We start from the raw sequence: 26,658 nt of genomic DNA on the forward strand, positions 1-26,658 counted from the left end.
GCTGTGTAATAATCCTTGGTATTTGTGAATCTTTCAGGTGATTCCGTAATTCCGTCCAAAATCAGGTTGTAGGTTTTGAGTTTTGATTTGAATTTAGGGTTATGTTGTAGAGGGTAGCATCCTGTATGTGTTCCTGACAAAAAATCCAAGTTTAACTAACTCTAAATCTATATTTTTTAAAGAAAATGCTGAAAAATGCAGGAGCTCATCTGATCATGACCTCTCTCTCTCTCTCTCTCTCTCTCTCTCTCTCTCTCTCTCTCTCTCTCTCTCTCTCTCTCTCTCTCTCTCTCTCTCTCTCTCTCTCTCCACCCTCTTCCTCTCTCTCTCTGTCTCTCTCTCTCTCTCTCTGTCTCTCTCTCTCTCTCTCTCTCCAACCTCTTCCTCTCTCTCTTTCTCTCTCTCTCTCTCTCTCCACCCTCCTCTCTCTCTCTCTCTCTCTCTCTCTCTCTCTCTCTCTCTCTCTCTCTCCACCCTCTTCCCCTCTCTCTCTCTCTAAACCCTCTTCCTCTCTCTCGCTCTCTCTCTCTCTCTGTGTCTGTGTGTGTGTGTGTGTGTGGGTGTGTGTGTGTGTGTGTGTGTGTGTGTGTGTGTGTGTGTGTGTGTGTGTGTGTGTGTGTGTGTGTGTGTGTGTGTGTGTGTGTGTGTGTGTGTCAGTCAGTCAGTCAGTCAGTCAGTCAGTCAGTCAGTCAGTCAGTGGGAGAGGACTGTTCTACTGACCTGTCATGGGGGTTAGGGAGAGGACTGTTCTACTAACCTGTCATGGGGGTCAGGGAGAGGACTGTTCTACTAACCTGTCATGGGGGTTAAGGAGAGGACTGTTCTACTAACCTGTCATGGGGGTTAAGGAGAGGACTGTTCTACTAACCTGTCATGGGGGTTAAGGAGAGGACTGTTCTACTAACCTGTCAGGGGGGTCAGGGAGAGGACTGTTCTACTAACCTGTCATGGGGGTTAAGGAGAGGACTGTTCTACTAACCTGTCATGGAGGTTAAGGAGAGGACTGTTCTACTAACCTGTCATGGGGGTTAAGGAGAGGACTGTTCTACTAACCTGTCATGGGTGTTAAGGAGAGGACTGTTCTACTAACCTGTCATGGGGGTTAAGGAGAGGACTGTTCTACTAACCTGTCAGGGGGGTCAGGGAGAGGACTGTTCTACTAACCTGTCATGGGGGTTAAGGAGAGGACTGTTCTACTAACCTGTCATGGGGGTTAAGGAGAGGACTGTTCTACTAACCTGTCATGGGGGTTAAGGAGAGGACTGTTCTACTAACCTGTCATGGGGCTTAGGGAGAGGACTGTTCTACTAACCTGTCATGGGGGTTAAGGAGAGGACTGTTCTACTAACCTGTCATGGGGGGTTAAGGAGAGGACTGATGTACTAACCTGTAATGGGGGTTAAGGAGAGGACTGTTCTACTAACCTGTCATGGGGTTTAAGGAGAGAACTGTTCTACTAACCTGTCATGGGGGTTAAGGAGAGGACTGTTCTACTAACCTGTCATGGGGGTTAAATAGAGGACTGTTCTACTAACCTGTCATGGGGGTTAAGGAGAGGACTGTTCTACTAACCTGTCAGGGGAGTCAGGGAGAGGACTGTTCTACTAACCTGTCATGGGGGTTAAATAGAGGACTGTTCTACTAACCTGTCATGGGGGTTAAGGAGTGGACTGTTCTACTAACCTGTCATGGGGGTTAAATAGAGGACTGTTCTACTAACCTGTCATGGGGGTTAAGGAGAGGACTGTTCTACTAACCTGTCAGGGGAGTCAGGGAGAGGACTGTTCTACTAACCTGTCATGGGGGTTAAATAGAGGACTGTTCTACTAACCTGTCATGGGGGTTAAGGAGTGGACTGTTCTACTAACCTGTCATGGGGGTTAAATAGAGGACTGTTCTACTAACCTGTCATGGGGGTTAAGGAGAGGACTGTTCTACTAATCTGTCATGGGGGTTAAGGAGAGGACTGTTCTACTAACCTGTCAGGGGGGTTAAGGAGAGGACTGTTCTACTAACCTGTCATGGGGGTTAAGGAGAGGACTGTTCTACTAACCTGTCATGGGGGTTAAGGAGAGGACTGTTCTACTAACCTGTCAGGGGGGTCAGGGAGAGGACTGTTCTACTAACCTGTCATGGGGGTTAAGGAGAGGACTGTTCTACTAACCTGTCATGGGGGTTAAGGAGAGGACTGTTCTACTAACCTGTCATGGGGGTTAAGGAGAGGACTGTTCTACTAACCTGTCATGGGTGTTAAGGAGAGGACTGTTCTACTAACCTGTCATGGGGGTTAAGGAGAGGACTGTTCTACTAACCTGTCAGGGGGGTCAGGGAGAGGACTGTTCTACTAACCTGTCATGGGGGTTAAGGAGAGGACTGTTCTACTAACCTGTCATGGGGGTTAAGGAGAGGACTGTTCTACTAACCTGTCATGGGGGTTAAGGAGAGGACTGTTCTACTAACCTGTCATGGGGGTTAGGGAGAGGACTGTTCTACTAACCTGTCATGGGGGTTAAGGAGAGGACTGTTCTACTAACCTGTCATGGGGGGTTAAGGAGAGGACTGATGTACTAACCTGTAATGGGGGTTAAGGAGAGGACTGTTCTACTAACCTGTCATGGGGTTTAAGGAGAGAACTGTTCTACTAACCTGTCATGGGGGTTAAGGAGAGGACTGTTCTACTAACCTGTCATGGGGGTTAAATAGAGGACTGTTCTACTAACCTGTCATGGGGGTTAAGGAGAGGACTGTTCTACTAACCTGTCAGGGGAGTCAGGGAGAGGACTGTTCTACTAACCTGTCATGGGGGTTAAATAGAGGACTGTTCTACTAACCTGTCATGGGGGTTAAGGAGTGGACTGTTCTACTAACCTGTCATGGGGGTTAAATAGAGGACTGTTCTACTAACCTGTCATGGGGGTTAAGGAGAGGACTGTTCTACTAACCTGTCAGGGGAGTCAGGGAGAGGACTGTTCTACTAACCTGTCATGGGGGTTAAATAGAGGACTGTTCTACTAACCTGTCATGGGGGTTAAGGAGTGGACTGTTCTACTAACCTGTCATGGGGGTTAAATAGAGGACTGTTCTACTAACCTGTCATGGGGGTTAAGGAGAGGACTGTTCTACTAATCTGTCATGGGGGTTAAGGAGAGGACTGTTCTACTAACCTGTCAGGGGGGTTAAGGAGAGGACTGTTCTACTAACCTGTCATGGGGGTTAAGGAGAGGACTGTTCTGCTAACCTGTCATGGGGGTTAAGGAGAGGACTGTTCTACTAACCTGTCATGGGGGTCAGGGAGAGGACTGTTCTACTAACCTGTCATGGGGGTCAGGGAGAGGACTGTTCTACTAACCTGTCATGGGGGTTAAGGAGAGGACTGTTCTACTAACCTGTCATGGGGGTTAGGGAGAGGACTGTTCTACTAACCTGTCATGGGGGTCAGGGAGAGGACTGTTCTAATAACCTGTCATGGGGGTCAGGGAGAGGACTGTTCTACTAACCTGTCATGGGGGTCAGGGAGAGGACTGTTCTACTAACCTGTCATGGGGGTTAAGGAGAGGACTGATCTACTAACCTGTCATGGGGGTTAAGGAGAGGACTGATCTACTAACCTGTCATGGGGGTTAAGGAGAGGACTGTTCTACTAACCTGTCATGGGGGTTAGGGAGAGGACTGTTCTACTAACCTGTCATGGGGGTTAGGGAGAGGACTGTTCTACTAACCTGTCAGGGGAGTCAGGGAGAGGACTGTTCTACTAACCTGTCATGGGGGGTTAAGGAGAGGACTGTTCTACTAACCTGTCATGGGGGTTAAGGAGAGGACTGTTCTACTAACCTGTCATGGGGGTTAAGGAGAGGACTGTTCTACTAACCTGTCATGGGGGTTAAGGAGAGGACTGATCTACTAACCTGTCATGGGGGTTAGGGAGAGGACTGTTCTACTAACCTGTCATGGGGGTTAAGGAGAGGACTGTTCTACTAACCTGTCATGGGGGTTAAATAGAGGACTGTTCTACTAACCTGTCATGGGGGTTAAGGAGAGGACTGTTCTACTAACCTGTCATGGGGGTTAAATAGAGGACTGTTCTACTAACCTGTCAGGGGGGTTAAGGAGAGGACTGTTCTACTAACCTGTCATGGGGGTTAAGGAAAGGACTGTTCTACTAATCTGTCATGGGGGTTAAGGAGAGGACTGTTCTACTAACCTGTCAGGGGGGTTAAGGAGAGGACTGTTCTACTAACCTGTCATGGGGGTTAAGGAGAGGACTGTTCTACTAACCTGTCATGGGGGTTAAGGAGAGGACTGTTCTACTAACCTTTATGGGGGTCAGGGAGAGGACTGTTCTACTAACCTGTCAGGGGAGTCAGGGAGAGGACTGTTCTACTAACCTGTCATGGGGGTCAGGGAGAGGACTGTTCTACTAACCTGTCATGGGGGTTAAGGAGAGGACTGATCTACTAACCTGTCATGGGGGTTAAATAGAGGACTGTTCTACTAACCTGTCATGGGGGTTAAGGAGAGGACTGTTCTACTAACCTGTCAGGGGAGTCAGGGAGAGGACTGTTCTACTAACCTGTCATGGGGGTTAAATAGAGGACTGTTCTACTAACCTGTCATGGGGGTTAAGGAGTGGACTGTTCTACTAACCTGTCATGGGGGTTAAATAGAGGACTGTTCTACTAACCTGTCAGGGGGGTTAAGGAGAGGACCGTTCTACTAACCTGTCATGGGGGTTAAGGAGAGGACTGTTCTACTAATCTGTCATGGGGGTTAAGGAGAGGACTGTTCTACTAACCTGTCAGGGGGGTTAAGGAGAGGACTGTTCTACTAACCTGTCATGGGGGTTAAGGAGAGGACTGTTCTGCTAACCTGTCATGGGGGTTAAGGAGAGGACTGTTCTACTAACCTGTCATGGGGGTCAGGGAGAGGACTGTTCTACTAACCTGTCATGGGGGTCAGGGAGAGGACTGTTCTACTAACCTGTCATGGGGGCTAAGGAGAGGACTGTTCTACTAACCTGTCATGGGGGTTAAGGAGAGGACTGTTCTACTAACCTGTCATGGGGGTTAAGGAGAGGACTGTTCTACTAACCTGTCATGGGTTTTAGGGAGAGGACTGATCTACTAACCTGTCATGGGGGTTAAGGAGAGGACTGTTCTACTAACCTGTCATGGGGGTTAAGGAGAGGACTGTTCTACTAACCTTTCATGGGGGTCAGGGAGAGGACTGTTCTACTAACCTGTCAGGGGAGTCAGGGAGAGGACTGTTCTACTAACCTGTCATGGGGGTTAAATAGAGGACTGTTCTACTAACCTGTCAGGGGGGTTAAGGAGAGGACTGTTCTAATAACCTGTCATGGGGGTTAAGGAAAGGACTGTTCTACTAATCTGTCATGGGGGTTAAGGAGAGGACTGTTCTACTAACCTGTCAGGGGGGTTAAGGAGAGGACTGTTCTACTAACCTGTCATGGGGGTTAAGGAGAGGACTGTTCTACTAACCTGTCATGGGGGTTAAGGAGAGGACTGTTCTACTAACCTTTCATGGGGGTCAGGGAGAGGACTGTTCTACTAACCTGTCAGGGGAGTCAGGGAGAGGACTGTTCTACTAACCTGTCATGGGGGTCAGGGAGAGGACTGTTCTACTAACCTGTCATGGGGGTTAAGGAGAGGACTGATCTACTAACCTGTCATGGGGGTTAAGGAGAGGACTGATCTACTAACCTGTCATGGGGGTTAAGGAGAGGACTGTTCTACTAACCTGTCATGGGGGTTAGGGAGAGGACTGTTCTACTAACCTGTCATGGGGGTTAGGGAGAGGACTGTTCTACTAACCTGTCAGGGGAGTCAGGGAGAGGACTGTTCTACTAACCTGTCATGGGGGTCAGGGAGAGGACTGTTCTACTAACCTGTCAGGGGAGTCAGGGAGAGGACTGTTCTACTAACCTGTCATGGGGGTCAGGGAGAGGACTGTTCTACTAACCTGTCATGGGGGTAAAGGAGAGGACTGTTCTACTAACCTGTCATGGGGGTAAAGGAGAGGACTGTTCTACTAACCTGTCATGGGGGTAAAGGAGAGGACTGTTCTACTAACCTGTCATGGGGGTTAGGGAGAGGACTGTTCTACTAACCTGTCATGGGGGTTAGGGGGAGGACTGTTCTACTAACTTGTCATGGGGGTTAAGGAGAGGACTGTTCTACTAACCTGTCATGGGGGTAAAGGAGAGGACTGTTCTACTAACCTTACATGGGGGTTAGGGAGAGGACTGTTCTACTAACCTGTCAGGGGGGTTAAGGAGAGGACTGTTCTACTAACCTGTCATGGGGGTTAAGGAGAGGACTGTTCTACTAACCTGTCATGGGGGTTAAGGAGAGGACTGTTCTACTAACCTGTCATGGGGGTTAAGGAGAGGACTGTTCTACTAACCTGTCATGGGTTTTAGGGAGAGGACTGATCTACTAACCTGTCATGGGGGTTAGGGAGAGGACTGTTCTACTAACCTGTCATGGGGGTTAAGGAGAGGACTGTTCTACTAACCTGTCATGGGGGTTAAGGAGAGGACTGTTCTACTAACCTGTCATGGGGGTTAAGGAGAGGACTGTTCTACTAACCTGTCATGGGTTTTAGGGAGAGGACTGATCTACTAACCTGTCATGGGGGTTAAATAGAGGACTGTTCTACTAACCTGTCATGGGGGTTAAGGAGTGGACTGTTCTACTAACCTGTCATGGGGGTTAAATAGAGGACTGTTCTACTAACCTGTCATGGGGGTTAAGGAGAGGACTGTTCTACTAATCTGTCATGGGGGTTAAGGAGAGGACTGTTCTACTAACCTGTCAGGGGGGTTAAGGAGAGGACTGTTCTACTAACCTGTCATGGGGGTTAAGGAGAGGACTGTTCTGCTAACCTGTCATGGGGGTTAAGGAGAGGACTGTTCTACTAACCTGTCATGGGGGTCAGGGAGAGGACTGTTCTACTAACCTGTCATGGGGGTCAGGGAGAGGACTGTTCTACTAACCTGTCATGGGGGTTAAGGAGAGGACTGTTCTACTAACCTGTCATGGGGGTTAGGGAGAGGACTGTTCTACTAACCTGTCATGGGGGTCAGGGAGAGGACTGTTCTAATAACCTGTCATGGGGGTCAGGGAGAGGACTGTTCTACTAACCTGTCATGGGGGTCAGGGAGAGGACTGTTCTACTAACCTGTCATGGGGGTTAAGGAGAGGACTGATCTACTAACCTGTCATGGGGGTTAAGGAGAGGACTGATCTACTAACCTGTCATGGGGGTTAAGGAGAGGACTGTTCTACTAACCTGTCATGGGGGTTAGGGAGAGGACTGTTCTACTAACCTGTCATGGGGGTTAGGGAGAGGACTGTTCTACTAACCTGTCAGGGGAGTCAGGGAGAGGACTGTTCTACTAACCTGTCATGGGGGGTTAAGGAGAGGACTGTTCTACTAACCTGTCATGGGGGTTAAGGAGAGGACTGTTCTACTAACCTGTCATGGGGGTTAAGGAGAGGACTGTTCTACTAACCTGTCATGGGGGTTAAGGAGAGGACTGATCTACTAACCTGTCATGGGGGTTAGGGAGAGGACTGTTCTACTAACCTGTCATGGGGGTTAAGGAGAGGACTGTTCTACTAACCTGTCATGGGGGTTAAATAGAGGACTGTTCTACTAACCTGTCATGGGGGTTAAGGAGAGGACTGTTCTACTAACCTGTCATGGGGGTTAAATAGAGGACTGTTCTACTAACCTGTCATGGGGGTTAAGGAAAGGACTGTTCTACTAATCTGTCATGGGGGTTAAGGAGAGGACTGTTCTACTAACCTGTCAGGGGGGTTAAGGAGAGGACTGTTCTACTAACCTGTCATGGGGGTTAAGGAGAGGACTGTTCTACTAACCTGTCATGGGGGTTAAGGAGAGGACTGTTCTACTAACCTTTATGGGGGTCAGGGAGAGGACTGTTCTACTAACCTGTCAGGGGAGTCAGGGAGAGGACTGTTCTACTAACCTGTCATGGGGGTCAGGGAGAGGACTGTTCTACTAACCTGTCATGGGGGTTAAGGAGAGGACTGATCTACTAACCTGTCATGGGGGTTAAATAGAGGACTGTTCTACTAACCTGTCATGGGGGTTAAGGAGAGGACTGTTCTACTAACCTGTCAGGGGAGTCAGGGAGAGGACTGTTCTACTAACCTGTCATGGGGGTTAAATAGAGGACTGTTCTACTAACCTGTCATGGGGGTTAAGGAGTGGACTGTTCTACTAACCTGTCATGGGGGTTAAATAGAGGACTGTTCTACTAACCTGTCAGGGGGGTTAAGGAGAGGACCGTTCTACTAACCTGTCATGGGGGTTAAGGAGAGGACTGTTCTACTAATCTGTCATGGGGGTTAAGGAGAGGACTGTTCTACTAACCTGTCAGGGGGGTTAAGGAGAGGACTGTTCTACTAACCTGTCATGGGGGTTAAGGAGAGGACTGTTCTGCTAACCTGTCATGGGGGTTAAGGAGAGGACTGTTCTACTAACCTGTCATGGGGGTCAGGGAGAGGACTGTTCTACTAACCTGTCATGGGGGTCAGGGAGAGGACTGTTCTACTAACCTGTCATGGGGGCTAAGGAGAGGACTGTTCTACTAACCTGTCATGGGGGTTAAGGAGAGGACTGTTCTACTAACCTGTCATGGGGGTTAAGGAGAGGACTGTTCTACTAACCTGTCATGGGTTTTAGGGAGAGGACTGATCTACTAACCTGTCATGGGGGTTAAGGAGAGGACTGTTCTACTAACCTGTCATGGGGGTTAAGGAGAGGACTGTTCTACTAACCTTTCATGGGGGTCAGGGAGAGGACTGTTCTACTAACCTGTCAGGGGAGTCAGGGAGAGGACTGTTCTACTAACCTGTCATGGGGGTTAAATAGAGGACTGTTCTACTAACCTGTCAGGGGGGTTAAGGAGAGGACTGTTCTAATAACCTGTCATGGGGGTTAAGGAAAGGACTGTTCTACTAATCTGTCATGGGGGTTAAGGAGAGGACTGTTCTACTAACCTGTCAGGGGGGTTAAGGAGAGGACTGTTCTACTAACCTGTCATGGGGGTTAAGGAGAGGACTGTTCTACTAACCTGTCATGGGGGTTAAGGAGAGGACTGTTCTACTAACCTTTCATGGGGGTCAGGGAGAGGACTGTTCTACTAACCTGTCAGGGGAGTCAGGGAGAGGACTGTTCTACTAACCTGTCATGGGGGTTAGGGAGAGGACTGTTCTACTAACCTGTCATGGGGGTTAAGGAGAGGACTGATCTACTAACCTGTCATGGGGGTTAAGGAGAGGACTGATCTACTAACCTGTCATGGGGGTTAAGGAGAGGACTGTTCTACTAACCTGTCATGGGGGTTAGGGAGAGGACTGTTCTACTAACCTGTCATGGGGGTTAGGGAGAGGACTGTTCTACTAACCTGTCAGGGGAGTCAGGGAGAGGACTGTTCTACTAACCTGTCATGGGGGTCAGGGAGAGGACTGTTCTACTAACCTGTCAGGGGAGTCAGGGAGAGGACTGTTCTACTAACCTGTCATGGGGGTCAGGGAGAGGACTGTTCTACTAACCTGTCATGGGGGTAAAGGAGAGGACTGTTCTACTAACCTGTCATGGGGGTAAAGGAGAGGACTGTTCTACTAACCTGTCATGGGGGTAAAGGAGAGGACTGTTCTACTAACCTGTCATGGGGGTTAGGGAGAGGACTGTTCTACTAACCTGTCATGGGGGTTAGGGGGAGGACTGTTCTACTAACTTGTCATGGGGGTTAAGGAGAGGACTGTTCTACTAACCTGTCATGGGGGTAAAGGAGAGGACTGTTCTACTAACCTTACATGGGGGTTAGGGAGAGGACTGTTCTACTAACCTGTCAGGGGGGTTAAGGAGAGGACTGTTCTACTAACCTGTCATGGGGGTTAAGGAGAGGACTGTTCTACTAACCTGTCATGGGGGTTAAGGAGAGGACTGTTCTACTAACCTGTCATGGGGGTTAAGGAGAGGACTGTTCTACTAACCTGTCATGGGTTTTAGGGAGAGGACTGATCTACTAACCTGTCATGGGGGTTAGGGAGAGGACTGTTCTACTAACCTGTCATGGGGGTTAAGGAGAGGACTGTTCTACTAACCTGTCATGGGGGTTAAGGAGAGGACTGTTCTACTAACCTGTCATGGGGGTTAAGGAGAGGACTGTTCTACTAACCTGTCATGGGTTTTAGGGAGAGGACTGATCTACTAACCTGTCATGGGGGTTAGGGAGAGGACTGTTCTACTAACCTGTCGTGGGGGTTAAGGAGAGGACTGATGTACTAACCTGTCATGGGTGTTAAGGAGAGGACTGATCTACTAACCTGTAATGGGGGTTAAGGAGAGGACTGTTCTACTAACCTGTCATGGGGGTTAAGGAGAGGACTGTTCTACTAACCTGTCATGGGGGTTAAGGAGAGGACTGTTCTACTAACCTGTCATGGGGGTTAAGGAGAGGACTGTTCTACTAACCTGTCAGGGGGGTTAAGGAGAGGACTGTTCTACTAACATGTCAGGGGGGTTAAGGAGAGGACTGATGTACTAACCTGTCATGGGTGTTAAGGAGAGGACTGTTCTACTAACCTGTCAGGGGGGTTAAGGAGAGGACTGTTCTACTAACCTGTCAGGGGGGTTAAGGAGAGGACTGATCTACTAACCTGTCATGGGGGTTAAGGAGAGGACTGTTCTACTAACCTGTCAGGGGGGTTAAGGAGAGGACTGTTCTACTAACCTGTCATGCGGGTTAAGGAGAGGACTGTTCTACTAACCTGTCATGGGGGTTAAGGAGAGGACTGTTCTACTAACCTGTCATGGGGGTTAAGGAGAGGACTGTTCTACTGCTGTTATGATAGATCAACATCCTGTAACCTGTTGTAGTGATAAGACAGCCTGTTCTACTGGTGCTATGATAGATCAACATCCTCTAACCTGTTGTAGTGATAAGACAGCCTGTTCTACTGCTGTTATGATAGATCAACATCCTCTAACCTGTTGTAGTGATAAGACAGCCTGTTCTACTGCTGCTATGATAGATCAACATCCTCTAACCTGTTGTAGTGATAAGACAGCCTGTTCTACTGCTGTTATGATAGATCAACATCCTCTAACCTGTTGTAGTGATAAGACAGCCTGTTCTACTGCTGCTATGATAGATCAACATCCTGTAACCTGTTGTAGTGATAAGACAGCCTGTTCTACTGCTGTTATGATAGATCAACATCCTCTAACCTGTTGTAGTGATAAGACAGCCTGTTCTACTGCTGTTATGATAGATCAACATCCTCTAACCTGTTGTAGTGATAAGACAGCCTGTTCTACTGCTGTTATGACTGCTGATTAATGAATTCAAATAAATGAACGATTGAATCGATTGATCAGCATCTTCAATACCTGTCGTGGTGGTGACGACGGAGCCTGTTCTGCTGTTCTGGCCTCTACAGAGTCGCTGGCTGGACCTCTACCGATGGTGTTGACCGCCGCCACCCGGAAGTCATAGTGAGAGTACGGGCTGAGACCACCTACACTGTAGCGTGTAGTCGTTATACTGTCTATCTCCTTATAGATGTCTTCTGAACCTTTAGGACGGTGCTGGAGAGAGAGAGGGAGGGGAGAGAGAAAGGAGGGAGAGAGAGAGGAGGGAGAGAGAGAGAGAGAGGAGGGAGAGAGAGAGAGAGAGGGGAGGCAGAGAGAGAGAGAGAGAGAGGGGAGGCAGAGAGAGAGAGAGAGAGAGAGAGGGGAGGCAGAGAGAGAGAGAGGGAGAGAGAGGGAGGGAGAGAGGGATGGGAGGGAGAGTGAGAGAGAGAGAGAGAGAGAGAGGGAGGGAGAGAGACAGAGAGAGATGGAGGGAGAGAGAGGGAGGGAGAGGGAGAGAGACAGAGGGGAGGGCGAGAGAGGGAGAGGAGGGAGAGAGAGGGAGGGGAGGGAGAGAGAGGGAGAGGAGGGAGAGAGAGGGAGGGGAGGGAGAGAGAGAGAGAGAGAGGGGAGAGAGAGAGAGAGAGAGAGAGGGAGGGAAAGAGAAACATGTGGAGTGTCAATTAGAGGTCAATGACAGAGGCAGCAGGAGATGTTATACAGTTGTAATGTGTGTCTATAGAACACCTACCTGTATGATGTAGTAGGACACAGGCTCAGGGTTACCTGAGTCCCAGGTCAGAGTGATACTGGTGGCAGTTCTCTCTGTTACCACTGGATTACCTGGGGTCTTGGGCAGGGCTGGAGAGAGGGGGGGGAGGAGAGAGATAGAGAGAGGGGGAGAGAGGAGCGAGGGAGGGAGGGAGAGAGATAGAGGAGAGAGCGAGAGGAAGAGAGCGAGAGAGCGAGAGAGCGAGAGAGAGAGTGAGAGAGAGAGAGAGAAAGAGAGAGTGGGGAGGAGAGAGAGGGGGAGGGAGGAGAGAGAGAGAGAGAGAGAGAGAAAGAGGGGGGAGGGAGCAGGGAGAGAGAAAGAGAGAGGGAAAGATAAAAATTAGGAGAGAGAGAGGGAGGATCGAGAGAGATAAAGGGACAGAGAGAGAGAGACAGTTGAGAACAGCTAAAGATAAAAGTACTTTTTAAAATCACACATACAGAATTCCTACTGATGATATATGTCTACCTTACTTCTATACACATCGTTGTCTAATTCTGTCTTCTTCTATGTGAAACGTTTCTAGACAGACACACACTGACCTTTGACCGTGATCTGTGCCATGGCCTCTATCACCCCCAGCGTGGACATGGCCACACAGGTGTAGTTGTTAGACTGGCGTATGTCTCCCAGCTCTAAGACGTTCCGTCCGATAGGCATGTCGTCCTCTGGGGTGAGGTCCTCGGTTCCTAACATCCATTTGACGTAAGGCATGGGGGAGCCCACCGCCACACACGTGATGTTGATACCACCGCCTGGTATTATCTCACTGTCTGCCGGGGGGACGGAGAACCGGGGGGGAACCCTGCGCACTGGAGGGACGGGGTCACATATAGGACATTTAACAGACGCTATTTATCCAAAGCTACTTGAAGTCACGCGTCCGTACATTTTTTACATACGGGTTGTCCCCCCGGGAATCACACCTCGTCATGCTCTACCAACTGGGCTACAGAGGTCCCCAAACACAACGTGAAACAGTAACTCATGTTGGTGTACAGTCAGCTGACAGAACATGTCCACATGTACAGGAAGCAGGGCAGGGAATTGAGGTGAATCATCCTAACTGCACAACAACATCAAGGTAACACAGAGAGGGAAGGACAAGTAAAGGGAACTAGAAGTTACCCACCTTCTCTGAGCTCTGAGGAGGAACAGCAGAGAGCAGGAGGAAGACCAGAGCAGAAAAACAAAATGGACAGAGAGAAAGAAACAGAGAACACAGGGAGAATACAGGTCAGAGAGAGAGAGAGAGAGAGAGAGAGAGAGAGAGAGAGAGAGAGAGAGAGAGAGAGAGAGAGAGAGAGAGAGAGAGAGAGAGAGAGAGAGAGAGAGAGAGAGAGAGAGAGAGAGAGAGAGAGAGAGAGAGAGAGAGAGAGAGAGAGAGAGAGAGAGAGAGAGAGAGAGAGAGAGAGAGAGAGAGAGAGACAGAACACAGGGAGAAAACAGGTCAGAGGCAGTGTGTAGGATAAATGTCCAGATGAGAAGATACTCCTCTGGCCTCCACAGACCTTCTGACACACACACACGCACACGCACACGCACACGCACACACACACACACACACACACACACACACACACACACACTCTGCCAAGCCTGTAGAGCCAGTGAGAGATGGGAACTCGTGAGTCTGAGTGTGTGTGTGAGTGTGAGTGTCCCTGGGAGCGTTGTTAGAGTCAGAGAAGCACAGTCCGCTGTTTAAGCACTTTTTCACAGGACCGACAAGGGGCACACAAGGGAGTGTGAGTGTGTGTGCGTGTGTGTATAGTCCAGGTAGCAGAGACCTTAAGGATATTCACTGTCTAACAGAAACCACACCGACAGCCAACCACCAACCAGACAGACCTCGCATCCCCAATCGCACCCTATTCCCTATATAGTGCACTACTTTTGACCAGAGCCCTGCTAGTAGTGCACTATATAGGGAATAGGCCACCATTCGGGACGCACCCTAAGAGGTTTGGCTTTTAGAGATTTGAGCTTCCTTCTTAAAGTTGAAAGGTTAGGCTACAAGGCCACAGTGTTAGAGGCAGAGGGAAATACCCAACAGAATGAAGTCACATTTACAAACTGGGTAGGTTTCCAGCTCTGAATGCTGATTGGCTGACAGCCGTGGTATATAAGACCGTATACCACGGGTATGACAAAACATTTATTTTATACTGTTCTAATTACGTTGCTAACCCGTTTATTATAGCAATTAGACACCTCAGGGGGTTTGTGATATATGGCCTATATACCACGGCTAAGGGCTGTGTCCAAGCACTCCGCGTGTTGTCGTGCTATAGCTGATTCTTCCTGTTACAAACACCAGTACCAGAGTGGGTGGTAGTGACTTCTTTTCACGTTCAACTGCCCTGAATGGAGCATTTACCTGAAGGACAGGTGTTCAGAAGGTGTGTAGCCCTACCTGGCCCAACCCTGACAGGTGTTCAGAAGGTGTGTAGTCCTACCTGGCCCAACCCTGACAGGTGTTCAGAAGGTGTGTAGTCCTACCTGGCCCAACCCTGACAGGTGTTCAGAAGGTGTGTAGTCCTACCTGGCCCAACCCTGACAGGTGTTCAGAAGGTGTGTAGTCCTACCTGGCCCAACCCTGACAGGTGTTCAGACGGTCTGTAGTCCTACCTGGTCCAACCCTGACAGGTGTTCAGAAGGTCTGTAGTCCTACCTGGCCCAACCCTGACAGGCTGTTTCAGAAGGTGTGTAGCCCTACCTGGCCCAACCCTGACAGGTGTTCAGAAGGTGTGTAGTCCTACCTGGCCCAACCCTGACAGGTGTTCAGAAGGTGTGTAGTCCTACCTGGCCCAACCCTGACAGGTGTTCAGAAGGTGTGTAGTACTACCTGGCCCAACCCTGACAGGTGTTCAGAAGGTGTGTAGTCCTACCTGGCCCAACCCTGACAGGTGTTCAGAAGGTGTGTAGCCCTACCTGGCCCAACCCTGACAGGTGTTCAGAAGGTGTGTAGTCCTACCTGGCCCAACCCTGACAGGTGTTCAGAAGGTGTGTAGTACTACCTGGCCCAACCCTGACAGGTGTTCAGAAGGTGTGTAGCCCTACCTGGCCCAACCCTGACAGGTGTTCAGAAGGTGTGTAGCCCTACCTGGCCCAACCCTGACAGGTGTTCAGAAGGTGTGTAGCCCTACCTGGCCCAACCCTGACAGGTGTTCAGAAGGTGTGTAGCCCTACCTGGCCCAACCCTGACAGGTGTTCAGAAGGTGTGTAGCCCTACCTGGCCCAACCCTGACAGGTGTTCAGAAGGTGTGTAGCCCTACCTGGCCCAACCCTGACAGGTGTTCAGAAGGTGTGTAGTCCTACCTGGCCCAACCCTGACAGGTGTTCAGAAGGTGTGTAGCCCTACCTGGCCCAACCCTGACAGGTGTTCAGAAGGTGTGTATCCTGTACCTCTGACGTATAGGTTAGCGGGGGGTGGATATCTCTGTATCTAGATGAGTTGCCAGATTGGGTCTTTATCCTGTACCTCTGACGTATTGGTTAGCGGGGGTGGATATCTCTGTATCTAGATGAGTTGCCAGATTGGGTGTTTATCCTGTACCTCTGACGTATAGGTTAGCGGGGGGTGGATATCTCTGTGTCTAGGTGAGTTGCCAGATTGGGTGTTTATCCTGTACCTCTGACGTATAGGTTAGCGGGGGGTGGATATCTCTGTATCTCGATGAGTTGCCAGATTGGGTGTTTATCCTGTACCTCTGACGTATAGGTTAGTGGGAGGTGGATATCTCTGTATCTAGATGAGTTGCCAGATTGGGTATTTATCCTGTACCTCTGACGTATAGGTTAGCGGTGGTGCATATCTCTGTATCTAGATGAGTTGCCAGATTGGGTGTTTATCCTGTACCTCTGACGTATAGGTTAGCGGTGGTGCATATCTCTGTATCTAGATGAGTTGCCAGATTGGGTGTTTATCCTGTACCTCTGACGTATAGGTTAGCGGGGGTTGGATATCTCTGTATCTAGATGAGTTGCCAGATTGGGTGTTTATCCTGTACCTCTGACGTATAGGTTAGCGGGGGTTGGATATCTCTGTATCTAGATGAGTTGCCAGATTGGGTGTTTATCCTGTACCTCTGACGTATAGGTTAGCGGGGGTTGGATATCTCTGTATCTAGATGAGTTGCCAGATTGGGTGTTTATCCTGTACCTCTGACGTATAGGTTAGCGGGGGGTGGATATCTCTGTATCTCGATGAGTTGCCAGATTGGGTGTTTATCCTGTATCTCTGACGTATAGTTTAGTGGGAGGTGGATATCTCTGTATCTAGATGAGTTGCCAGATTGGGTGTTTATCCTGTACCTCTGACCTATAGGTTAGCGGTGGTGCATATCTCTGTATCTAGATGAGTTGCCAGATTGGGTGTTTATCCTGTACCTCTGACGTATAGGTTAGCGGGGGGTGGATATCTCGGTATCTAGATGAGTTGCCAGATTGGGTGTTTATCCTGTATCTCTGACGTATAGGTTAGTGGGAGGTGGATATCTCTGTATCTAGATGAGTTGCCAGATTGGGTGTTTATCCTGTACCTCTGACGTATAGGTTAGCGGGGGGTGGATATCTCTGTATCTAGATGAGTTGCCAGATTGGGTGTTTATCCTGTACCTCTGACGTATATGTTAGAGGGGGGTGGATATCTCTGTATCTAGATGAGTTGCCAGATTGGGTGTTTATCCTGTACCTCTGACGTATAGGTTAGCGGGGGTGGAGTAGCGGGTTCCATCGCTGTTGGTGGCAACACATTCATATTTCCCCTGGTCCTGTTCCTCACTCAACTCTATCTGGAGGGCACCTGGAGGGAGGAGAGGAGGTGGATAGAGAGAGAGAAAGAAGAGGGGAGAGAGGGAGAGGCGAGAAAGACAATTCATAAAAAGGTAGGATATTATAGAGTTGTGTTCCTATACTTCATGGGAAGAGGACTTGGGCTAAAACACAGCCAAAATAAGCTGGATCATATAAGGGACATGTGGAGTTGATTTTCCTAAAAATGTAAAAAAAAAAAATTGTATTCAGCCTCTTGAAAATAATAAAAAAAAAAACTGAAAGAAATGTCTGAAAAAAGTCTGACATGCTAGCAGCTACAAAACAAGGAAAGAAATCTGCAATTCCACTTACAGAACAACATTTTGAAAACTCTTTTGCTAAAAATTGAAGAGCAGTTTTATTAGGGAAATCAAAGGTCAAAGGTGACCGAAACATTGCCGTGGCAATACGAGATCCCCCCCAGCCCACCCAACAGAATCCACCAATGGGATCAGGAGTGTGATGTCACAGTAACCCCCCCCCCATCCCCAGCCAATAAAAAAAACATTAAGACATCAACCATCCTCCAATGAGGTCACAGGACCAAAACAGCAACGGTTAGGCCCCGCCCTGAAGCGGTTAGGCCCCGCCCTGAAGTGGTTAGGCCCCGCCCTGAAGACGGAATAGAGCCGTTTTCTTTCTCCCTGGAAAAATACAAAGTGTCAAAAAGACCCAATAAGAAAAACAGGAGGGAGAGAGGAGGAGGGCGTTAAGAAAAAGACCCAATAAGAAAAATAGGAGGGAGAGAGGAGGAGGGCGATTGGACAAAAAGCACCCGGAAAAACTGTATAAAAAAAGTGGTTGTTTGGGGGCTTTTCAATATCAGGGGGGTTAAGAAAGAGAAAGGAGCAGTCAAAATAAAGGTGTGTGTGTGTGTGTGTGTGTGTGTGTGTGTGTGTGTGTGTGTGTGTGTGTGTGTGTGTGTGTGTGTGTGTGTGTGTGTGTGTGTGTGTGTGTGTGTGTGTGTGTGTGTGTGTGTGTGTGCGTGTGTGTGAATTGTCACCATCTGGATTTTAAGTGCTGAGCAGAACAGTTGGGAGGAAAATAAGACTGAATGCGTGTTCCAATATGGCCCCCTATTCCCTATATAGTCCCATAGGGCCCCCTATTGCCTACATAGTCCCATATGGCCCCCTATTCCCTATATATAGTCCCATATGGCCCCCTATTCCCTATATAGTCCCATAAGGCCCCCTATTCCCTACATAGATCCATAGGCCCCCCTATTCCCTATATAGTCCCATATGGCCCCCTATTCCCTACATAGATCCATAGGGCCCCCTATTCCCTATATAGATCCATAGGCCCCCCTATTCCCTATATAGTCCCATATGGCCCCCTATTCCCTACATAGATCCATAGGCCCCCTATTCCCTATATATAGTCCCATATGGCCCCCCTATTCCCTACATAGATCCATAGGCCCCCTATTCCCTATATATAGTCCCATATGGCCCCCTATTCCCTATATAGTCCCATAAGGCCCCCTATTCCCTACATAGATCCATAGGGCCCCCTATTCCCTATATAGATCCATAGGCCCCCCTATTCCCTACATAGATCCATAGGGCCCCCTATTCCCTACATAGATCCATAGGCCCCCCTATTCCCTATATAGTCCCATATGGCCCCCTATTCCCTACATAGATCCATAGGGCCCCCTATTCCCTATATAGATCCATAGGCCCCCCTATTCCCTATATAGTCCCATATGGCCCCCTATTCCCTACATAGATCCATAGGCCCCCTATTCCCTATATATAGTCCCATATGGCCCCCTATTCCCTACATAGATCCATAGGCCCCCTATTCCCTATATATAGTCCCATATGGCCCCCTATTCCCTATATATAGTCCCATATGGCCCCCTATTCCCTATATAGTCCCATATGGCCCCCTATTCCCTACATATAGTCCCATATGGCCCCCTATTCCCTATATATAGTCCCATATGGCCCTCTATTCCCTATATATAGTCCCATATGGCCCCCTATTCCCTATATAGTCCCATAGGGCCCCTATTCCCTATATATAGTCCCATAGGCCCCCTATTCCCTACATAGATCCATAGAGCCCCCTATTCCCTATATATAGTCCCATATGGCCCTCTATTCCCTATATAGTCCCATATGGCTCCTATTCCCTACATAGCCCCATAGGGCCCCCTATTCCCTATACATAGCCCCATAGGGCCCCCTATTCCCTATATATAGTCCCATAGGCCCCCTATTCCCTATATAGTCCCATATGGCCCCCTATTCCCTATACATAGTCACATAGGCCCCCTATTCCCTATATAGTCCCATATGGCCCCCTATTCCCTATATATAGTCCCATATGGCCCCCTATTCCCTATATAGTCCCATAGGGCCCCTATTCCCTACATAGATCCATAGGGCCCCCTATTCCCTATATATAGTCCCATATGGCCCCCTATTCCCTATATAGTCCCATAGGGCCCCTATTCCCTATATATAGTCCCATAGGCCCCCTATTCCCTATATAGTCCCATATGGGCCCCTATTCCCTATATATAGTCCCATAAGGCCCCCTATTCCCTATATATAGTCCCATAGGGCCCCCTATTCCCTATATAGTCCCATATGGGCCCCTATTCCCTATATATAGTCCCATAAGGCCCCCTATTCCCTATATATAGTCCCATAGGGCCCCCTATTCCCTATATAGTCCCATATGGCCCCCTATTCCCTATATATAGTCCCATATGGCCCCTATTCCCTATATAGTCCCATTGGGGCTCTGTTCAAAACTGGGAATAGTGTGCCCTTTGGAACGTCGCCTGAGTCGTTTGATTGGACGGAAATAGACAAAGGTGACAGGAGGATTGTGGTGAGGTCAAGACTCCGTCAAGACCCCCCCCCCCACCCAAAAAAAAGTGAATGAAGAAAAAATCAATCAGAAGGACAAGGAAGTGAAAAAGAAGAGACTTGTCTTCTTAGAATCAGATACATCATGACATCATCACATGTTAGAACCACGTCATGACACAACCAGGAAACGACATCAATACAATACTATGGAAACCAAAGCAGACAGCGGAGCAAGCTGATAGGATGTAGGGAGTAGGGGAGACTATGAAGGGGTTTAGGGTTATATAACAGGTTAATTAGGGGGTAGGGAGTAGGGGAGACTATGAAGGGGTTTAGGGTTATAGAACAGGTTAATTAGCATGAAGGGTTATATAACATGTTAATTAGGATGAAGGCAGTAGGGGAGACTATGACGGGGTTTAGGGTTATATAACAGGTTAATTAGGGGGTAGGGAGTAGGGGAGACTATGAAGGGGTTTAGGGTTATATAACAGGTTAATTAGGATGAAGGGAGTAGGGGAGACTATGAAGGGGTTTAGGGTTATAGAACAGGTTAATTAGGATGAAGGCAGTAGGGGAGACTATGACGGGGTTTAGGGTTATATAACAGGTTAATTAGGGGGTAGGGAGTAGGGGAGACTATGAAGGGGTTTAGGGTTATAGAACAGGTTAATTAGGATGAAGGGAGTAGGGGAGACTATGAAGGGGTTTAGGGTTATAGAACAGGTTAATTAGGATGAAGGCAGTAGGGGAGACTATGAAGGGGTTTAGGGTTATAGAACAGGTTAATTAGGATGAAGGGAGTAGGGGAGACTATGAAGGGGTTTAGGGTTATAGAACAGGTTAATTAGGATGAAGGCAGTAGGGGAGACTATGAAGGGGTTTAGGGTTATAGAACAGGTTAATTAGGGGGTAGGGAGTAGGGGAGACTATGAAGGGGTTTAGGGTTATATAACAGGTTAATTAGGATGAAGGGAGTAGGGGAGACTATGAAGGGGTTTAGGGTTATAGAACAGGTTAATTAGGGGGTAGGGAGTAGGGGAGACTATGAAGGGGTTTAGGGTTATAGAACAGGTTAATTAGGATGAAGGGAGTAGGGGAGACTATGAAGGGGTTTAGGGTTATAGAACAGGTTAATTAGGGGGTAGGGAGTAGGGGAGACTATGAAGGGGTTTAGGGTTATAGAACAGGTTAATTAGGGGGTAGGGAGTAGGGGAGACTATGAAGGGGTTTAGGGTTATAGAACAGGTTAATTAGGGGGTAGGGAGTAGGGGAGACTATGACGGGGTTTAGGGTTATAGAACAGGTTAATTAGGATGAAGGGAGTAGGGGAGACTATGAAGGGGTTTAGGGTTATAGAACAGGTTAATTAGGGGGTAGGGGGTAGGGGAGACTATGAAGGGGTTTAGGGTTATAGAACAGGTTAATTAGGGGGTAGGGAGTAGGGGAGACTATGAAGGGGTTTAGGGTTATAGAACAGGTTAATTAGGATGAAGGGAGTAGGGGAGACTATGAAGGGGTTTAGGGTTATAGAACAGGTTAATTAGGGGGTAGGGAGTAGGGGAGACTATGAAGGGGTTTAGGGTTATAGAACAGGTTAATTAGGGGGTAGGGAGTAGGGGAGACTATGAAGGGGTTTAGGGTTATAGAACAGGTTAATTAGGGGGTAGGGAGTAGGGGAGACTATGAAGGGGTTTAGGGTTATAGAACAGGTTAATTAGGGGGTAGGGAGTAGGGGAGACTATGAAGGGGTTTAGGGTTATAGAACAGGTTAATTAGGGGGTAGGGAGTAGGGGAGACTATGAAGGGGTTTAGGGTTATAGAACAGGTTAATTAGGGGGTAGGGAGTAGGGGAGACTATGAAGGGGTTTAGGGTTATAGAACAGGTTAATTAGGATGAAGGGAGTAGGGGAGACTATGAAGGGGTTTAGGGTTATAGAACAGGTTAATTAGGGGGTAGGGAGTAGGGGAGACTATGAAGGGGTTTAGGGTTATAGAACATGTCACACAATGCCAAGGAAGCGATTGATGGGTACTTTGAGTTTCATAGTTAAACGACAGAACGACGATGGTGGAAATGGAAAAGAGGGGCGAGGTCCATTATTTCTGAATGTGACTCAAATGGCACCTGATTCTCTACACTGTGCACTATATTTTCCCATACACGGCTCATAGGGTTCTGGTCAAAAAGTAGTGCACTATTATAGGGAATACTAGTGCCATTTGGGAAACAGCCTGATTCTGTGGCGGTCCTCCCAGACAATTGTCTCTTACCTCTTATAGGCGTGCCACCTGATTGGTCAATGAATGCAAATCAGATTAGAGAAGAAGAAGAATTGTTAGTAGGAGGGGAGGAAGAAGGAAAGGAAGAAGGAGAGGAAGAGAAGGAAGTGGGTGGCTTGGAGAGGAGAAGATTCACATTAGATACTCACAATTATCAGGTCAAAAAAGCAGAGAGAGAGAGAGAGAGAGAGCGAGAGAGAGACAGAGAGAGACAGAGAGAGAGAGAGAGAGAGAGAGAGAGAGAGAGAGAGAGAGAGAGAGAGAGAGAGAGAGAGAGACAGAGAGAGAGACAGAGAGAGAGAGAGACAGAGAGAGAGAGAAAGAGAGAGAGAGAAAGAGAGAGAAAGAAAGAGAGAGAGAGCGAGAGAGAGACAGACAGAGAGAGAGAGACAGAGAGAGACAGAGAGAGAAAGAGAGAGAGAGAGAGAGAGACAGAGAGAGACAGTGAGAGAAAGAGAGAAAGAGAGAGAGACAGATAGAGTGAGACAGAGAGCGAGAGACAGAGAGAGGGACAGAGAGAGAGAGAAAGGGAGAGAAAGAGAGACAGAGAGAGTTAAAAATATAGATCATTGCAAGTGCAATAGTGTGTAGTTGTCGTCCATAGGGGAGAATCCATAGGGTCTGGACTGGGTTGGTATCTGGACTGGGTTGGTATCTGGACTGGGTTGGTATCTGGACTGGGTTGGTATCTGGACTGGGTTGGTGTCTGGACTGGGTTGGTATCTGGACTGGGTTGGTGTCTGGACTGGGTTGGTATCTGGACTGGGTTGGTGTTGATGTCTGGACTGGGTTGGTGTCTGGACTGGGTTGGTGTTGATGTCTGGACTGGGTTGGTGTCTGGACTGGGTTGGTATCTGGACTGGGTTGGTGTTGATGTCTGGACTGGGTTGGTGTCTGGACTGGGTTGGTGTCTGGACTGGGTTGGTATCTGGACTGGGTTGGTATCTGGACTGGGTTGGTGTCTGGACTGGGTTGATGTCTGGACTGGGTTGGTGTCTGGACTGGGTTGGTGTCTGGACTGGGTTGGTGTTGATGTCTGGACTGGGTTGGTGTCTGGACTGGGTTGGTGTCTGGACTGGGTTGGTATCTGGACTGGGTTGGTATCTGGACTGGGTTGGTGTCTGGACTGGGTTGATGTTGGTGTCTGGACTGGGTTGATGTCTGGACTGGGTTGATGTTGGTGTCTGGACTGGGTTGGTGTTGATGTCTGGACTGGGTTGGTGTCTGGACTGGGTTGGTATCTGGACTGGGTTGGTGTCTGGACTGGGTTGGTGTCTGGACTGGGTTGGTATCTGGACTGGGTTGGTGTCTGGACTGGGTTGATGTCTGGACTGGGTTGGTGTCTGGACAGGGTTGATGTCTGGACTGGGTTGGTGTCTGGACTGGGTTGGTGTCTGGACTGGGTTGGTGTCTGGACTGGGTTGGTGTCTGGACTGGGTTGGTGTCTGGACTGGGTTGGTGTCTGGACTGGGTTGGTCTCTGGACTGGGTTGGTGTCTGGACTGGGTTGGTATCTGGACTGGGTTGGTGTCTGGACTGGGTTGGTGTCTGGACTGGGTTGGTGTCTGGACTGGGTTGGTCTCTGGACTGGGTTGGTGTCTGGACTGGGTTGGTATCTGGACTGGGTTGGTGTCTGGACTGGGTTGGTGTCTGGACTGGGTTGGTGTCTGGACTGGGTTGGTGTCTGGACTGGGTTGGTATCTGGACTGGGTTGATGTCTGGACTGGGTTGGTGTCTGGACTGGGTTGGTGTCTGGACTGGGTTGGTGTCTGGACTGGGTTGGTGTCTGGACTGGGTTGGTATCTGGACTGGGTTGGTGTCTGGACTGGGTTGATGTCTGGACTGGGTTGGTGTCTGGACTGGGTTGGTGTCTGGACTGGGTTGGTGTCTGGACTGGGTTGGTGTCTGGGTTGGTGTTGGTGTCTGGACTGGGTTGGTGTCTGGACTGGGTTGGTGTCTGGACTGGGTTGGTGTCTGGACTGGGTTGGTGTCTGGACTGGGTTGGTGTCTGGACTGGGTTGGTGTCTGGACTGGGTTGGTGTCTGGACTGGGTTGATGTCTGGACTGGGTTGGTGTCTGGACTGGGTTGGTGTCTGGACTGGGTTGATGTCTGGACTGGGTTGGTGTCTGGACTGGGTTGGTGTCTGGACTGGGTTGGTGTCTGGACTGGGTTGGTGTCTGGACTGGGTTGGTGTCTGGACTGGGTTGATGTCTGGACTGGGTTGGTATCTGGACTGGGTTGGTATCTGGACTGGGTTGGTGTCTGGACTGGGTTGGTGTCTGGACTGGGTTGGTGTCTGGGTTGGTGTTGGTGTCTGGGTTGGTGTTGGTGTCTGGACTGGGTTGGTGTCTGGACTGGGTTGGTGTCTGGACTGGGTTTTATTTGAGACAGCCATCTACAGTGGAGGGAGTATAGACAGGAAAACACTATACAGTGTTATGGGGGAGTGAGAGAGTGAAGGAGATATATATTAAGTGAGTGAATGAGTGAAGGAGAGAGAGATATTACGTGTGTGAATGAGTGAAGGAGAGAGAGATATATTAAGTGAGTGAATGAGTGAAGGAGAGAGAGAGAGAGATATATTAAGTGAGTGAATGAGTGAAGGAGAGAGAGATATATATTAAGTGAGTGAATGAGTGAAGGAGAGAGATATATATTAAGTGAGTGAATGAGTGAAGGAGAGAAGGATATATATTAAGTGAGTGAATGAGTGAGTGAAGGAGAGAGAGATATATTAAGTGAGTGAATGAGTGAAGGAGAGAGAGATATATTAAGTGAGTGAATGAGTGAAGGAGAGAGAGATATATTAAGTGAGTGAATGAGTGAAGGAGAGAGAGATTTATATTAAGTGAGTGAATGAGTGAAGGAGAGAGGGATATATATTAAGTGAGTGAATGAGTGAAGGAGAGAGAGATATATATTAAGTGAGTGAATGAGTGAAGGAGAGAGAGATATATATTAAGTGAGTGAATGAGTGAAGGAGAGAGAGATATATATTAAGTGAGTGAAGGAGTGAAGGAGATATATATTAAGTGAGTGAATGAGTGAAGGAGAGAGAGATATTACGTGTGTGAATGAGTGAAGGAGAGAGAGAGATATTACGTGTGTGAATGAGTGAAGGAGAGAGAGATATATTAAGTGAGTGAATGAGTGAAGGAGAGAGAGAGAGATATATATTAAGTGAGTGAATGAGTGAAGGAGAGAGAGATATATATTAAGTGAGTGAATGAGTGAAGGAGAGAGATATATATTAAGTGAGTGAATGAGTGAAGGAGAGAAGGATATATATTAAGTGAGTGAATGAGTGAGTGAAGGAGAGAGAGATATATTAAGTGAGTGAATGAGTGAAGGAGAGAGAGATATATTAAGTGAGTGAATGAGTGAAGGAGAGAGAGATATATTAAGTGAGTGAATGAGTGAAGGAGAGAGAGATTTATATTAAGTGAGTGAAGGAGTGAAGGAGAGAGGGATATATATTAAGTGAGTGAATGAGTGAAGGAGAGAGAGATATATATTAAGTGAGTGAATGAGTGAAGGAGAGAGAGATATATATTAAGTGAGTGAATGAGTGAAGGAGAGAGAGATATATATTAAGTGAGTGAAGGAGTGAGTGAAGGAGAGAGAGATATATTAAGTGAGTGAATGAGTGAAGGAGAGAGAGATATATATTAAGTGAGTGAATGAGTGAAGGAGAGAGAGATATATATTAAGTGAGTGAAGGAGTGAGTGAAGGAGAGAGAGATATATATTAAGTGAGTGAAGGAGTGAGTGAAGGAGAGAGAGATATATATTAAGTGAGTGAATGAGTGAAGGAGAGAGAGATATATATTAAGTGAGTGAAGGAGTGAGTGAAGGAGAGAGAGATATATATTAAGTGAGTGAATGAGTGAAGGAGAGAGAGATATATATTAAGTGAGTGAATGAGTGAAGGAGAGAGAGATATATATTAAGTGAGTGAAGGAGTGAGTGAAGGAGAGAGAGATATATATTAAGTGAGTGAATGAGTGAAGGAGAGAGATATATATATTAAGTGAGTGAATGAGTGAAGGGGTAAACAAGTGAAAGCATTTTAGTCCAGTAGAAAGGTGTAGGGTGCTTAGGTGTGTGTGTGTGTGTGTGTGTGTGTGTGTGTGTGTGTGTGTGTGTGTGTGTGTGTGTGTGTGTGTGTGTGTGTGTGTGTGTGTGTGTGTGTGTCTGTCTGTCTGTCTGTCTGTCTGTGTGTATGTCTGTATGTGTATGTGTATGTGTATGTGTATGTGTATGTGTATGTGTCTGTCTGTCTGTCTGTCTGTCTGTCTGTCTGACTGACCGTCTGTCTGTCTGTCTGTCTGTCTGTCTGTCTGTCTGTCTGTCTGTCTGTCTGTCTGTCTGTCTGTCTGTCTGTCTGTCTGTCTGTCTGTCTGTCTGTCTGTCTGTCTGTCTGTCTGTCTGTCTGTCTGACTGACCGTGTGTGTCTCTAAGTGTGTGTGTGTATGTGACTGACCGTGTGTGTCTCTAAGTGTGTGTGTGTATGTGACTGACCGTGTGTGTCTCTAAGTGTGTGTGTGTGTG

General features: G+C 48.2%; 1 protein-coding gene across 1 annotated transcript in view; it reads right to left on the reverse strand.

Moving 5' to 3' along the window:
- The window catches only part of LOC120037661 (receptor-type tyrosine-protein phosphatase delta-like), a gene marked incomplete at its 3' end in the record, with an annotated part of 38,827 nt that extends 21,512 nt beyond the window's left edge, over window positions 1-17,315 (reverse strand). The window contains exons 1-5 of the mRNA XM_038983656.1: window positions 17,306-17,315; window positions 16,872-16,982; window positions 12,721-12,990; window positions 12,158-12,267; window positions 11,446-11,643 (exon numbers count right to left, since the gene is read on the reverse strand). Coding sequence (XP_038839584.1) covers window positions 11,446-11,643; window positions 12,158-12,267; window positions 12,721-12,990; window positions 16,872-16,982; window positions 17,306-17,315 — 699 coding nt within the window. The remainder of the gene's footprint in view (window positions 1-11,445; window positions 11,644-12,157; window positions 12,268-12,720; window positions 12,991-16,871; window positions 16,983-17,305) is intronic.
- Window positions 17,316-26,658: the final 9,343 nt, after the last annotated feature.

Source organism: Salvelinus namaycush, unplaced genomic scaffold (assembly GCF_016432855.1).
Source record: "Salvelinus namaycush isolate Seneca unplaced genomic scaffold, SaNama_1.0 Scaffold1802, whole genome shotgun sequence".
Taxonomy (NCBI): domain Eukaryota; kingdom Metazoa; phylum Chordata; class Actinopteri; order Salmoniformes; family Salmonidae; genus Salvelinus; species Salvelinus namaycush.